The following is a 13486-nucleotide window of genomic DNA, read 5'->3' as shown; positions in this document are numbered from 1 at the left end:
TAATTTTTTTAAAAAATCAATTATTAACTTGTGTACATGAATTTTTGAAGTTAACATTAAAGTTTTAATTTAAATACATTACCTAAAATATTAAAAAAATAAATTTGAAGTACATAAAATTGAAGTGAAAGTAAAAATAAACTCAATATTGAATTTACATCCTTCAATGATCTTTTATGAAATATAATTCATTTATAATTGAATATGAATCGATATTATAATAAGCCTTCAAACGAGAAAGAAAATAAACAATCTCATGTTAATTGGAAAAAAATAAAGTAATTAGATTTTTTTTCTTTTCAATTCCTCCTTTCTTCACTTGATTCTTTTTTAGATTAATGTTTTATAAATTCAAGACTTTATAAGTTTATAAGATTATTCTCAATCGAGAATTAATTTTTTTACATAAAAATAATTAAAAAATATTGATAAAATCTTGACATGTACTATAACCCATCCAAACCTTTATCATGCCTCTGCCCTTGTACAGAACCATTCAGATTATTAAATATTTTCATTTAATCAATGGTCATGTGTAGTGTAGCTTTTATCATGATTTTAAATAACTAAAAATAGAAATCGTTATTAACTTTTCTTTGAAATTTAGTCTTGATGGTACGCACTACGTGAGTGGATTTGCTTATTGAATTATTATTTTATTTGGGATTTGAATCCCAGCATAAATTATGAAGGAAAAAAAAAAAATCGTGGATGCTTAACTTCAAATATAGACTATTTGTCTGAGACTTTATTAAGGGAAAAAAAATAATCTTCATGTATAAAAGTTGGTTCTCGTGATGTTTCTTAAGTTTTTTAAGTAAACACCTCAATATGTAATTGTATAGGATTTTATAAGATGAGAAAAATATTATCAATAGTTACAGACTATTTTATATTCTAAATATATTAAAAAAAAACAAAATACATGTAAAATCACTGTTGATCAGCTGGAATTAAAAAAAAAAAAAACTAAGAAAAAAGTATGTGTGCGCATGTATGTTCGGGCTTGTAAGCCCATTCTCAAAAGTTGGATCCGTGTGTGTGGGTACGTCATGATTTGAAGCCCAATGTTCAAGCCCAACTGGAAGGCACTTGTCAATCTCTGTCGTTGGACGAGGAGAAAGACAAGCCTTGTTCCGTTCTGGTGATTGCACCGATAGCTCGGTGTTAAAAAGTCCGGCTGGCGGTCATGGCCCGTAGAATTTTTTTATCTAGCCGACCCATTTCTCTTCCTGTTTTTTTTTTTCCCTGCTCAAACTAATAGAATGCTAATATCATTAGAAATAAAGAAGTTTTTTTATAAATGATAAATCAACTATCATGGATCCCTTAAATTATTTAAAAATTAATGACAATACAAGGGCTAAATTATAAATCGTTAAATCTTATTATCTTTCGATTCAATTCTAACTAATAAAACTCTGAAATAATGCAATATTGATTTAAAAAATAAACAAGAGTTGATCATTAAAATTGAATGTAATTTAAAGTAAATTTAAATGATAAGTATGGGTTTGCATAATAAATTTAAAAGTTTAAGAGCAATAAGAATTAATATAATCATCCAATTATTAATACGATAAAAAATACTTATTTATAAATAAGCGATAAATCGAAATCTACTCAACTGGACATCCTACTAATTTATTTATATCCTCGTGCATTTTCCACTCTCCTCGTTTCAGCTCTCAGCTAAAATAAAGGAGTGAAAGTAGCTGATGTACACACAAAGTATTCCAGGCCTTCTGCCTCCCATGATATGATGCATGAGTGGATAAAATTCGATTTGGAAATCAAGAAAGTGGCCCAACTAGTTCCTTCCAGATAAATTAAGATATATTCGTTATATTTGTTGGAAATTCATCACGTCTGGACCACGCTGGACAGATGAAATTTCTGGTTGAAGGCAATTTGATGGTTTTCCGGGGAGCCGGAATCTGGCATCTTAAAGCAAGGGTGTGCTTGGCATCCCTTTCGGCCTGCAATCTTGAAGATGAATCAAAACGTTCTTGCTTTCCAAGGCCACCAAGCAAAGAACCTCCTCACTGGCCTCTCTTTATTCTTTACCAACTTTTTATCAACCGGCTGCCAGCAACGAAAGGAACCAGGTCTAGTCCCCCGGAAACAGACACCTGGAAGTGGGGACACGGATTGCGATCAGAGTCCAAGCCCATGGCCATTGCCTCCATGCACCTGCTAGCCTTTTTTTTTTTTTTGATCTCTATCCTCTTGTCCTGATGCTCGGGGACCAGCTCTCGGGCATGGCTTTTGTGGGTCCCAAGTCCCAACACATGCGCTCTTTTTCCTTACAAATATGCCCGAGCGTTATATTTTTTGGGATAATTTAATAGTGGGAGGGTAAAATGGCTGAAATATCCTTCTTGCAGGGGCGCCGAAAGGGAGTTGATATACTTTACTTTCCTCGTCTTCGGTCAAAAAGTTTTTTGTTCTCTACTGATTTTTTTTATTATTAATATTGATATTAAACTTTAAACATATCTTAATTAATTTCATAAATTTTAAAGTTAATAATTATATAAATTTTTATTAGTCTCGAAAATATTCGAACTCATGACTATTAAAAAATAAATTTAAGACCTCAATTATCTTCCAAAATTTTTATCATTTTTTTTTTAATATGGCTATCCAGATCAGCTTACATATGTCTCAATTATTCTCATAAGTTTTTAAGTTAACGACTATATAAATCTCTAATGATTTTAAAATTTATAGGACTCTGGTAACCTATATAAGTAAATTAAATTCTTAAACACAAGGAAAGTGTAAATTCTCGACATGGTTATGAAGTAGTGTGCTTATCATTTCCATCTTGTTAAATCATTTCTATCTTGTTGAATCATTTCACACTTCTATCTTTAAATACATTGAAGAATTATATATATAAAAAGAGAGATCAGTTTAAAAAAGATAAATATGAAAGATAATTGTTAAAAACAATAACAAAGCAAGTGTAAGAAACCAATAAGTTATTTTTCTTTTTTTTTATCTTATAAAACAAAAAAAATTATTTTATAATTGATAAAATAGCATTAACGTGATAGATATATTATTGTGATATGAAGCGAAGTTAATATTGGAATAAAAATCATATCACAAAGTTAATTAACTAATAAATCTCAAGTATCAATAAGATTATTTTCTACTTTTTAAATAATATATTACAAGTCAAAACTAATATCTTCAATTCAACATCATATTTTTATATTTTATACGGACTAAACAACCCTTGTGTTTGATTCCAAAACTGAAATTAAAAGTAAAGATAATTGTTATTTTTTAAAAACAAAAAAATATATAAAAAACATTTTTTTTTCTCATCGCCGTCTCTTATTATTTATTCATTCAACTAAATTAAAACACCTTGCAAGAGAAGGTCAAATTTTCCATCACCAAGAAAGACCAAGAAGAAAAGGTACAGAAATCCAAGAGTCGAAAGGGCAAGATAGTCATCAAGCGAGTAATAACCATCCAATTAAAGACTTAAAAATCCGTAATGTCATTCTCGTAAATCAGTTGGAAACCATGCCTACTTACCAAACCTTTCAGTGTCAGGCCACTCTCTCTCTCACAGAGGAAGAAAGTAAGCGGGTGTGTAAAATACTCTGGAGAGTCATTTGAGATCCGTGGATTCTGTCTTCTTCCTTCATTTCTTGACTGCCCACCCGGTCCTTTCCTCTCCCTCCCCCTGCCCCGCTCTACAGAAAGTAAAAAACCAGCCCAAAATTAACACGATAACAATCAAACTCTGTTTCCCTTTGGATCTCCATGTTCTCTCTCTGAGCTTTGTCACTGATATAGTGTCTTTAACCGGTGAGTTGATTTACTCTTTGTCTTGTTTCACTTTGTTGTTGAGATTATGTTCAAGTTGTCTTTTTCGAGTTTCAAGTAGGGTTTTTGGTTTATCTTTCTGATGCGACTCATGCTGCGTTTTTTACAGCTTGGTGAAGGGGTCTGTGATCTTTGTTTCTAACTGGGAGAGGACTCCGATCCGTTTTGATCTTATCTAATCAGGTTCTGAATATAGTTTTATTTTTGTTATAAGCTGGCTTTGAATCTTGTGATGCTTGATTTGGATTTGTCATGGAGGAGATCTAGAACTTTCGCTGAGAATTTGCTTCAGATTTAACCGTAGAAGTTTTGATTTTTAGAGGGATTTTGTTAGAATTGGATTTTAGCTGAAAGAGTACAGCAGCTGAATTGGTGAGCATTTCAAATTATGGAGACGCTTGTTGTTGTGGCTCAACACAGGAATCAGTACTACACCAAAGTTAGGTCAAATGGGCCTGCTAAATTTGGGACTTCACCTTCTAAGCACTTTAAGGATATCAATTGCAGGACTTTTCAATCCAGGGACGGGATACTCCCAACCCCATTTCAGGCTTCCACTACCACTGTAACCAAAATCACCAGCCATGTTCCTACCACTTCTAACTCTCCAAAAACACCATCACCTGCAATAAAGTCTCAATTTAATTCTCATCCTGTTGACAATGGTCACTTTAAGACCATTTCGAAAAGCTCTCCCATAACCATCAATGTCACAGTTCCTAGAAAGGAGACATCTTTTTATGAGGACATGGGTTTTGGGAATGAGAATCTACCCTTCTCGGAGCGTTGGGCTGGTCCAGCGTATTCGAATTCTCCACCACCTAGTTCTTTGCCGATTCCCAAATTCTCAATGAGGCCACCAAAGCGAACAGTGTCCCTTGATTTACCTGTGACTCGTGGTACTGATTTTAATGTGCAGCCAACTGCCAAGTCTGCACCAGCTTCTCCTTCTAGGGAGCGTAGCCCATCTATGAGAGATTTGTTTCTTAGTGCTGACTCTGCGACAAAGACTCTGCGTCGCATTCTCAACCTTGATGTGGCGGATGAGTGAGGCTTAAGGGGCTTTTTGCTCCTGTAAATAGTGAATTTCAGTGGTAGATGTATATAGATGAATAAAGCAGCCAGTAGTGTTGGTTTCTTTAGCTTTTGGTGGCAGCGGAAGCAGTCTTGGCTTGGTGGGTCAATAATTTCTGATGTTACACTGAGAAACTGATTTGTGACCTGTAGTGATCTGGTAGAAAGGCAAGCAGGCAGGCTTGTACATGAATTTGGAGCTAAGATGAGACAGGTTAATTGTAATTTGGACAATGTGAAGCGGGTGGAAGCTGACTCCAATACTTTCGAGAAGCAGAAGGGAACTTAAAATGAAGTTAAAGAGAATGTCATTTCTTCAGAGGGACGGGGCAACTTACAATTTTCAATTCTATCATGCCCTAACGATGCAGATCTATTTGCTTAATCTCCTTGTGGGATGTTTATTAGCTCTACACTAGCTCTTGAGTAGAATTTAGACCTATAGCATCAAACACAATGTATATACTGCATAGCGACTTCGATTAGTCTTGTTGTTCCGTAGGTTTCTGTCTTATTTTCATATCTTGACTTTCTTTTCTTTGTTTCAATTCCACTATCCTTTTCCAACTACACTTTCAATTGCTATCATTAATTAGCCTCTTAGATTCCCAGTATAGAATTGCCTCAATTGGCAACCTAGATGATCTGTTTTCTTGTAACCGTTTCCTTGCTTCAGCACCCCTCAACAATCAACTCCTCTTATATAAATATTCACCATTTCTTTCTTTGTTCTCTAAGTAGCCGTAACTCCCTGTACACCCTTTCTCCCTTAGTGAGCTCTAACACCTTGCACACTCTGCATGAGTGCTGTTTCTCCTTGGCCATCTTTTCTGTTTTTAAGAGGGAAAAGTGGGAAGAGGAACTGAAAGGAGTTGTTAGTGTCTTCTGCTCCTTTGGTCTTCTAAGATCAATCCTATCCATGTTGCTCTGTCCTGCTGCAAGCCTATCAGTTTCTTGTTATTCTGAGCAGGTAATAGGGCCTCTTCTTTGCCTACGATGATGTGTATATTCCTTGGAGATTGTCGACCATGCCAAGCCAAGGTAAGTTTACTAGTCTTCATCTTGAATGCTTTGCTGAAGTAAATTATATTGTTTTTTAAATATCAATTGATTGTTACTGATGTTTTACTAAACATGTGTGTTCCAGGCAGCTGCTTGTCCAAGAACATATCGGGAGGCAGTTGTAGGACATGTTCGTGATAGATGTAGTCCTAAAAGTTAAGCCTTATTAGGGTTCATCCATATGTGTTTTCTATTTCTTGTCACTTGTGACCAAGACTTTAGTGCAACATGTGTCTTGCTGTTTGTCTTGTGTACCAGTAGCCCCTTTCATTAGTTGAGTTATGCGTGCCGTTGAACCAATGTTGTGTTTACAATGTCATTATGTGTCCAGACTTCAATGTATCAAAGTTTATTGCATCATTTCTTTCTTATGTTTGGATGGATGAAGCTGATTTTTGTTATCAAAATTATATTATGGATATATTGAATGGTACAATTGGTTGGATGCTTTTGCATGAGTCTGTCTCTACCCAAACTAGTATTGAGTGCAGTTTTAGATAAATGGCCATCACGGGTTGTTCTTGGATAGCGTTTGTTGATTGAAGTTTACTATATTTGAACTACGATCTTGGTATCTTCCATTTTAATGTGCATCCACAATCATTTCTTTCTGGCTGTCCTCGCTTATTTTGAACACCATAACATTCCTAGCTTTTTCGCCTTTTGCTGTTTTGTATTTTCCCTACAAAATAACGCGGTCTCCTTAAGTTTCTCTCCAAAAAAACACTCATGCACAGGTTTCACAATACATATTGCGTATTTTTATTTATTTTTGCTATCACCATATAACGTCTTTTTGATACGGGGCTATACCTTACACTCACTTGGATTCAATTTCGGTTTAGCAGGGACATCTTATCACAACCTTTTATTCACTGTAAAACGTTAATTAGTGTCTGGATGGAAATTGTTAAGAAGTTCCTTTGCCAGGATATACTTTATATTCGATATGTATATACTGTCAGCAGATTCAATGGCGCTTTCGTGAGTTTGTTTTAGTGGTCAGAGCTGTTCGTGAAAATGTGTTAGCTGTGAAGTATAACATCAAGATTTTACATGATAATGTGCATGGAAAAAAATAAAGCCTGATTTGTTGTGTGGAAAATAAAAGGGAGGTTTTCATGATAATGTTCCAGCCATATGTTGCCCATGCATCACTTGCTAATCAGCTTGGTAGGTTTCTAATGGTTTTCTTCAGGTATAGGGTTTTCTCTCATTTATTTGAAATCCCACTTCTTTTTTAATGATGAGATGAGGTATTCAGTAAACATCAACGGTGAATTACATATTGAAATCTTAAATGTTGCAATCAAGGCCAAAATAATGGTCAACTTTGATGTGAGCTACAGTAAAAGACATCTGCTATTGATCGTGGGAAGCCTTAGAGAATCTCTTAGCGTTCATCAGGATTTCAACCAGTAATTACTGAACATAAGATGGCGATAATGATGCTTCTCTTACCCTGTTTCTTTGGTGTTTGGCGAGGCTCAAGTCCGCTAACAATCCTTAGAATTTCAGTCGGCACCATCAAAAGCCTCCTTCCGTCAAAAACATATAATCAAACAAGCACGAAAGCTTCTAGACCTTATTTCTCACTCTCGCCACACAAACACTAGCTGGCCGTTGAGCTCCGAGCTCTCCCTCCATGTTTCTTTTTACTGATTTTTTTCCTTTATTTTTCGTTCTTTTTTATTTCCAGACGGGTTATGATTCTTCTTTTTTCTTATTATACCCCTCGGTGCTCAAGTGTTTACAACTGGGCAGGCCAGTAGCACTGGTCCGTTCCACAGCCTTTCCAAGCTCGACAATTTAAACGTTTACTACGACCATCAATTCTCCAGAGGACAGTTTCTTTTAGAAACTTCAACTCCTTTTTTTATGCTGGCTTGCTCTGCAATATCCAACTAGCATCCTTTACCAGTTCATTGTTCACAATAGATTAGCCATGTATGTGGTCACATTTGCTTCATATTTTATAGAGAAACATGGAAATATGTGAATGCTCATAATCTATCCTCTCCCCTCCTTGGTGAAAACTGAAACGAGAATCAGAGAAGAAGGAGGTGGCAGCTCGCCGTTTTAATTTGACTTGAAAACAAACGCCGCCACAGAAAAGGTACGTAAAACTTGTGGAATGGATAGCTTTTTTAATAATTTTTTATGACGGCCTAATTGGCTACATCACGTGTGCTAAAAGCTATATTATAAGTGCAAAACAAAGAAGAGAATAAGGTGCACGAAGACTTCAGTTCATTTGACTATTGATCATCTTCCTTATTTGTCGAAGTCCATTTGTTTTTGTTATGAGAAGAGTATAATTAATGCTTGATCAAGTACACAATCGTCTGCACTTGAGTTTTTAGCCGAGCAGTGGAAGGGTCCTGTTCCCTTCCTCTACACCAGAGTTCAAACTTTATTGTGCATGCTTGTCATCCCGCGGTGCTTTACATACTCACTGGGTTTGCAAGATGTTCAGTGGACTGTGAGATTAGTCGTGGTGCGCGCAAGCTGGCCCGAACACCCACATAAATAATAATAAAAAAAAAAACACAATAGTCTGGGACCAGTGTTGTTTCGCTTTCCAACTCTTATAACCCTTCCTAAGTAGTTGTTGCTCATTGAGTTGGGATACATAAAGAGAGATGCATGGACAAGATATATTTCCAGCAAATTCCTCTCCTAAATTTCACTAAAGAATGCACAATTTTAATCTTGAATCACTTCACAACAAGTTATTAAAAGCATAACAGCGCCTAAAAGGTTAATCCAGTGATTTGTTAATAAGGTCGGGTTGGTGAAAAACTTGATTTTTTTACTAAAACAATATTATTTTATTTTTTAAATAAAAAAACCCTTAAATCATGCCAATTTTTTTTTTTAATAATCAAAGCTCTGATAGATTTACCAACTCAAATCTCAAATCGAACACGTTTCTAAATCGAGTCATATAATGACTATGCATGACACAGCATCCAATTATCTCATCAATTAAATTATAAGTTGTATGAATCCAATTGTGCGCCTACTTATCCAAGCTTTCAGCTAGTTCACGTTATTATTGTTTGGTTAATCAAGTATTGGTTGGGAAAAAGACCTGATTTTGTATCTACCGATTTGAAAAGGTCAGTTTTAGTTTTCAACTAATATTCATGCTTATCATCAAAAACATAATTTTCTAAAGTATTTAAAAATATATATTAAAAAAATATTTTTTTATTTTTTAAAATTTATTTTTAACATTATCATATCAAAATAATTTAAAAATATAAAAAATATTTAAAACTAAAAAAATAAAAATAAACAAAAACACGGAAACAATACTAAACAGGCTAACAATATTAAACGGGCCGAAAGGATAAGAAGTAATAACCCACAGGTTGAGACTCTTCCTCGGTGAAATAATCGGACAACCTCGGTAATGTATCGTGATTGATTGATGTATGTTAGAGAGGGTAAGAGAATAAATAGTTGTAGACAGCTTTTCAGTCACCATACATCATCATCATCCACAGAGAGCCAAAAGAGAAAACTAAGCAATCAAATTAATCAGCAATGATCTTGATAGACAACAAAATCCACTCTGCAACAGTATCTCACCCTCTCTTTATCTCTATATGCAGATGAGAAGGTGAAAAAAAAAGGAAAAGGAGAAGGAAATAGCACCCAATTTGAGCATAATCAATCGTTCTCAACTGAGCATAATAAAGAACGGCCAAACTGACATGGTATGCTAAGTTTTCATCAACTTTTGAGAGCTGGGACGCAGGACAAAATGTCAAGAACTTTTTTTCCGAAGCGTCTTTCAACTCCTCAAGTCTCTATTTCATCTAATAACATTTCTTGGTAACGGCATTGCTGACTGCAGAAAGCTTTTTCACCTCTGCATTGAAAGGATAATAGACAATTAGGCCTATAGTGGCAGTGGTTAATTTGGGTCAGAGATATTAGCTAAGTGGACTATAAAAGAATATGATAAAAATCAGATGAGAATACTAAAAGCAGTTCTTTTTGGAGACTAGTTGGTCTTTCAAACTGAACTTAGCAACGGCATAAAAGGGAGGGAGAGAAGTTGCATCTTTTAAAAGAAAGAAAACGGTCCCAACCTGTAGATGTAAATGTCATTTTTCTGTTGAAGATTCTTCTTGCAAGTGTAACAGGAGCTAAGGAAACTCCTGGGCTCAGATTTGGACATATCCGATAAAGAGTAATGATTCTCCACAACGCAGTTATCAAAAATATGAGTGGTCGTTGGATTAGGTCCATGAGTTATGACACATGTATAGTCTTCAGAGAGCTCCATTTCACTAATTGATATGCATCCTGTGAACACCCGAGGAGAATCCTTTGATTGGATGCCAGAATGGACTGAAGGAGATGCAGAGAATTGTGAGTTCCTGGAGGTCTCAATTCCAAAGTCGCCTGGAGATTTCGGTGACTCGACTGGAAATAGTTTAGAATTTGGCTGTGGTGGGATTTGAACTCTGAGCTTGGTGCCAAACAAGACCGTTCTGTTACTGGGTTTAGAAAAATGGTTTTCGCTCTCTTTGATGGATACTTTGCCACAGCTTGGTGTATCATCAATAAGTGCAAGACCAATGCCCTTGGAGTCTGATTTGTCAAATGAGTGTTTGTACTCTGAGAAAACTTTAGGGGATTTAGGTTGGTTTATGACATTAGAAAAGGGGGTTTTGAAAGGGAAGAATGGTTTAGTAGTGTCAAGAATTGAAGTTGGACTCATCACGGGTTCAGCTTCATGGAGACCCTTAAAGGTGAAAGCTTTGAACCTTGGAGAAGCGAGAAAAGATGTTGTTGGCTTTGTACAATTCTGATTGGAAGTTGACTGAGCACTACTGTGATCAGTCATTAAAGTTTGCTTGCTGGTCACAGCTCTAGATCTATTCCTCAGCATACCTACCTCGTATTAGATGTTTCTCAGCACCCCAAATTCACTGTCGAAAGAAAACGAAGATTAAGGAAATTAGCTTTAACATTTACCAATATGAAGAAGAGTCCCTTACTAGATATATTGAAGATAAGATTACTTCTCACCTGAAATGATTGGAGGGTTAAATACGATCCAAGAGATCACCGAGAATTGCTGCAAATGATAGGCACAAGAACTACCTTTAGAGGCTTCAAAAGAAAGAACAAAAAACCAATCCCTTTTTTTTTCCTCCCGAAAAACTAACGCTAAAGCTTGCTATCTAGCTATCCACGGTACAAATCACAGAAACCAGAAGAGAAAAAAAAAACTGACAACACACGCTCTATTGGGACTTGAAACTAACTCCTAAGTCTCTGTAGCCTCCATGACTGAACACTAAAAAGACAAGAGAAAAACCGATGTTTTCCCTCCAACTCTTGTCTTTTGTCCTAGTTTTTTTTTTATCTCAACTAGAACAGGAATCAATTCCTCATCTTAATGGGTCGCAACTCGCATGCAAGCCACGTGATCTGCAGCAGACATGAAGAACAGCCCGATAGTCATTTACAGAAAAAGAAGTGGTACTAATGTATCTCTATGTACTCGAAACTAAGTTGTTTCTGGAAGAACGGTTAAAATGTTTTTGGATTTTTTCAAACCCATGATAAGGAAAACAAGCAATCATCACTATAAAGCAAAAAATAAAGTGAGGAAAGCTACGGCATCCTATCTACTTTCAACTATTGGTGGGTTTTCATTCTTGGGTTGGCATCAGTTTCTCCCTTTCTCAGTTCCTCATTTATTCACTTTCAACCCCACAAGATCAACACAAATTTGCAGACTTGTGAAGGCAAAGAAAGCTGTAAAAAGAAAAGTTCTTCCCTTAAAAGACAAAAGAGCCTTGAGGATGCCCCTTTTAAAGAAAGAAGATAATTGAGAGAGAGAGAATGAGAAGCGTGTTAAAGAGAATCAGTGACTTATTACAATGCAGCCTCCTCACCTTCCTAGCTGGGGACTCAGAGGTAAAATCCAGCATTTTGCTATGAAAATCCAAAAACCATGTTAAACAAAGTAGGAAGCTCGAAAATAAAGAAAAAATATTAAACAAACTAGAAAAAAAAATTGTTAAGTATATTATTTAATTTTCTAAACTAGATAAGAAAAAAAATAAAAAATAAAAAAATAACTTTTCTTAAAAATGCATGCATTAATCTTTCCATGTTAAAAAAAACTCAAGTTTAAATAACTATTACATTGATCCTGTCAATGTTAAATCAAGGCTCTCTAATCATTTTTTTTCACTATGGGTGTATGACAAATTTAAACATTAACTTCAATCCCTTTAACTTAATATTTGCTTAAAAATAACAATTAATAAAATATTTTGCTCCTATTAGCTTTTTAGAGTTATAAATTGCGAGCCTCAAATCTACTTCATCAATATATGTTATATCTAAATAACCCCTAAACACATTTATCTTTGTTGTGATACAATCTAAAATTAAAAAAAAAAATAGTTCTTTGCAAGAATAAGGATCAAAAACAAAAAAAAAAAAATCAATTACTCAAAATGATCTAAAATTAAAAAATAACAATTAAAAGAATTAGGATTAAAATTAAAATACAAAATAAATTAGAGGGCAAGGCACAAATTTTGAGTGGAGGGTTAAAATGAAAAGGAAAGAAAATCTAACAAAAATGTTTTTAGAAAAAATAATATATCATAAACTTGGATTGAAAAATGAAATTCAAAACATCAAAACTTTTATATGATGGTCAAGGAAACGAAATTAGAAATCAAGAGAAAATGGACTAAATTGAAAGGATTTGTACTTGACAAAATAGAATTAAATAATTAAATTTAAAACAAATAAGACTTTAACAAAAAGGCCAATGACATAAATTAAAAATTAAAAGAATAATAATTGAAATTAAAATACCAACAACAAAAAGTATCAACTTATATTTTTAAAGGCAGGAAAAAGAAAATAATAATAAAAAAAAAGTTAATTGATGACAAGTCACTTTACTATCATCGACACACATTGAAAAAAGAGGAAAAAAACGCAACAATGCTTCCAATGATACAATAGGAAGGCATTCTATGCCGCAGAAGACAAAACATGTCTCGTCCATGCTTTGACACGTATACTACAAGTGCTAACAACTTTTTAATTTAAAATTAAATAGTTTATAGTTGATAATAAAAGATTAAAATACCTTTAATTACCCTGGTAATCACAAAACTTAAGGAAAAGATAAAAGGCCGTGAACTTACTATTTAAATTTTGTGATTCCAAGTTGTCAAATTATTGTGAATAAATTAAAAGACAGTCGAGCCCCTCTTTTTCGGTGTTATAAATCTTGGATTTTGAGGATATTTGATCAATATACCGTTCTTAAGAAATTAAAAAAAATACAATTGCAGCCTTGAATGTTCCTTTAATAACTATTATAATGAAGTGTAAACCGAGTCTCAGTGCCCAATGTTTTTACCTTCCCCTTTATTTTATTTTATTTTAATTTATTTGATCAAGTAATCTATTAAACTGCGTTTTTTCAAATATAAATTTATAT

General features: G+C 34.3%; 2 protein-coding genes across 2 annotated transcripts; one reads left to right on the top strand and one right to left on the bottom strand.

Moving 5' to 3' along the window:
* Positions 1-3556: 3556 nt before the first annotated feature.
* On the top strand, positions 3557-6356 carry LOC118049356 (uncharacterized). Its single transcript, XM_035059342.2, has 3 exons — positions 3557-3831; positions 3959-5964; positions 6071-6356. The coding sequence occupies exon 2, from the start codon at positions 4238-4240 to the stop codon at positions 4898-4900; it is 663 nt and encodes a 220-aa protein (XP_034915233.1). The 5' UTR covers positions 3557-3831; positions 3959-4237; the 3' UTR covers positions 4901-5964; positions 6071-6356.
* Positions 6357-9507: 3151 nt separating this feature from the next.
* LOC118049355 (FCS-Like Zinc finger 8) lies at positions 9508-11829 on the bottom strand. Its single transcript, XM_035059340.2, has 3 exons — positions 11035-11829; positions 10089-10934; positions 9508-9865 (listed from the first exon to the last, which is right to left on the bottom strand). The coding sequence occupies exons 2-3, from the start codon at positions 10892-10894 to the stop codon at positions 9796-9798; spliced, it is 876 nt and encodes a 291-aa protein (XP_034915231.1). The 5' UTR covers positions 10895-10934; positions 11035-11829; the 3' UTR covers positions 9508-9795.
* Positions 11830-13486: the final 1657 nt, after the last annotated feature.

The sequence above is a fragment of the Populus alba genome, chromosome 2, assembly GCF_005239225.2.
Source record: "Populus alba chromosome 2, ASM523922v2, whole genome shotgun sequence".
In the NCBI taxonomy this organism is placed as follows: domain Eukaryota; kingdom Viridiplantae; phylum Streptophyta; class Magnoliopsida; order Malpighiales; family Salicaceae; genus Populus; species Populus alba.
The sequence above is the reverse complement of the archived record's forward strand: the minus strand, read 5'-3'. Positions and strand labels throughout refer to the sequence as shown.

What these genes read in the sequence shown, in the direction of transcription:
- LOC118049356 (XM_035059342.2), top strand. Translation starts at nt 4,238, where the DNA reads ATGGAGACGCTTGTTGTTGTGGCTCAACACAGGAATCAGTACTACACC.
- LOC118049355 (XM_035059340.2), bottom strand. Translation starts at nt 10,894, where the DNA reads ATGCTGAGGAATAGATCTAGAGCTGTGACCAGCAAGCAAACTTTAATG. An exon ending in AATGACATTTACATCTACAG is followed by an intron (nt 9,866 to 10,088) that starts GTTGGGACCGTT and finishes CTTTCAATGCAG; the next exon opens with AGGTGAAAAAGCTTTCTGCA.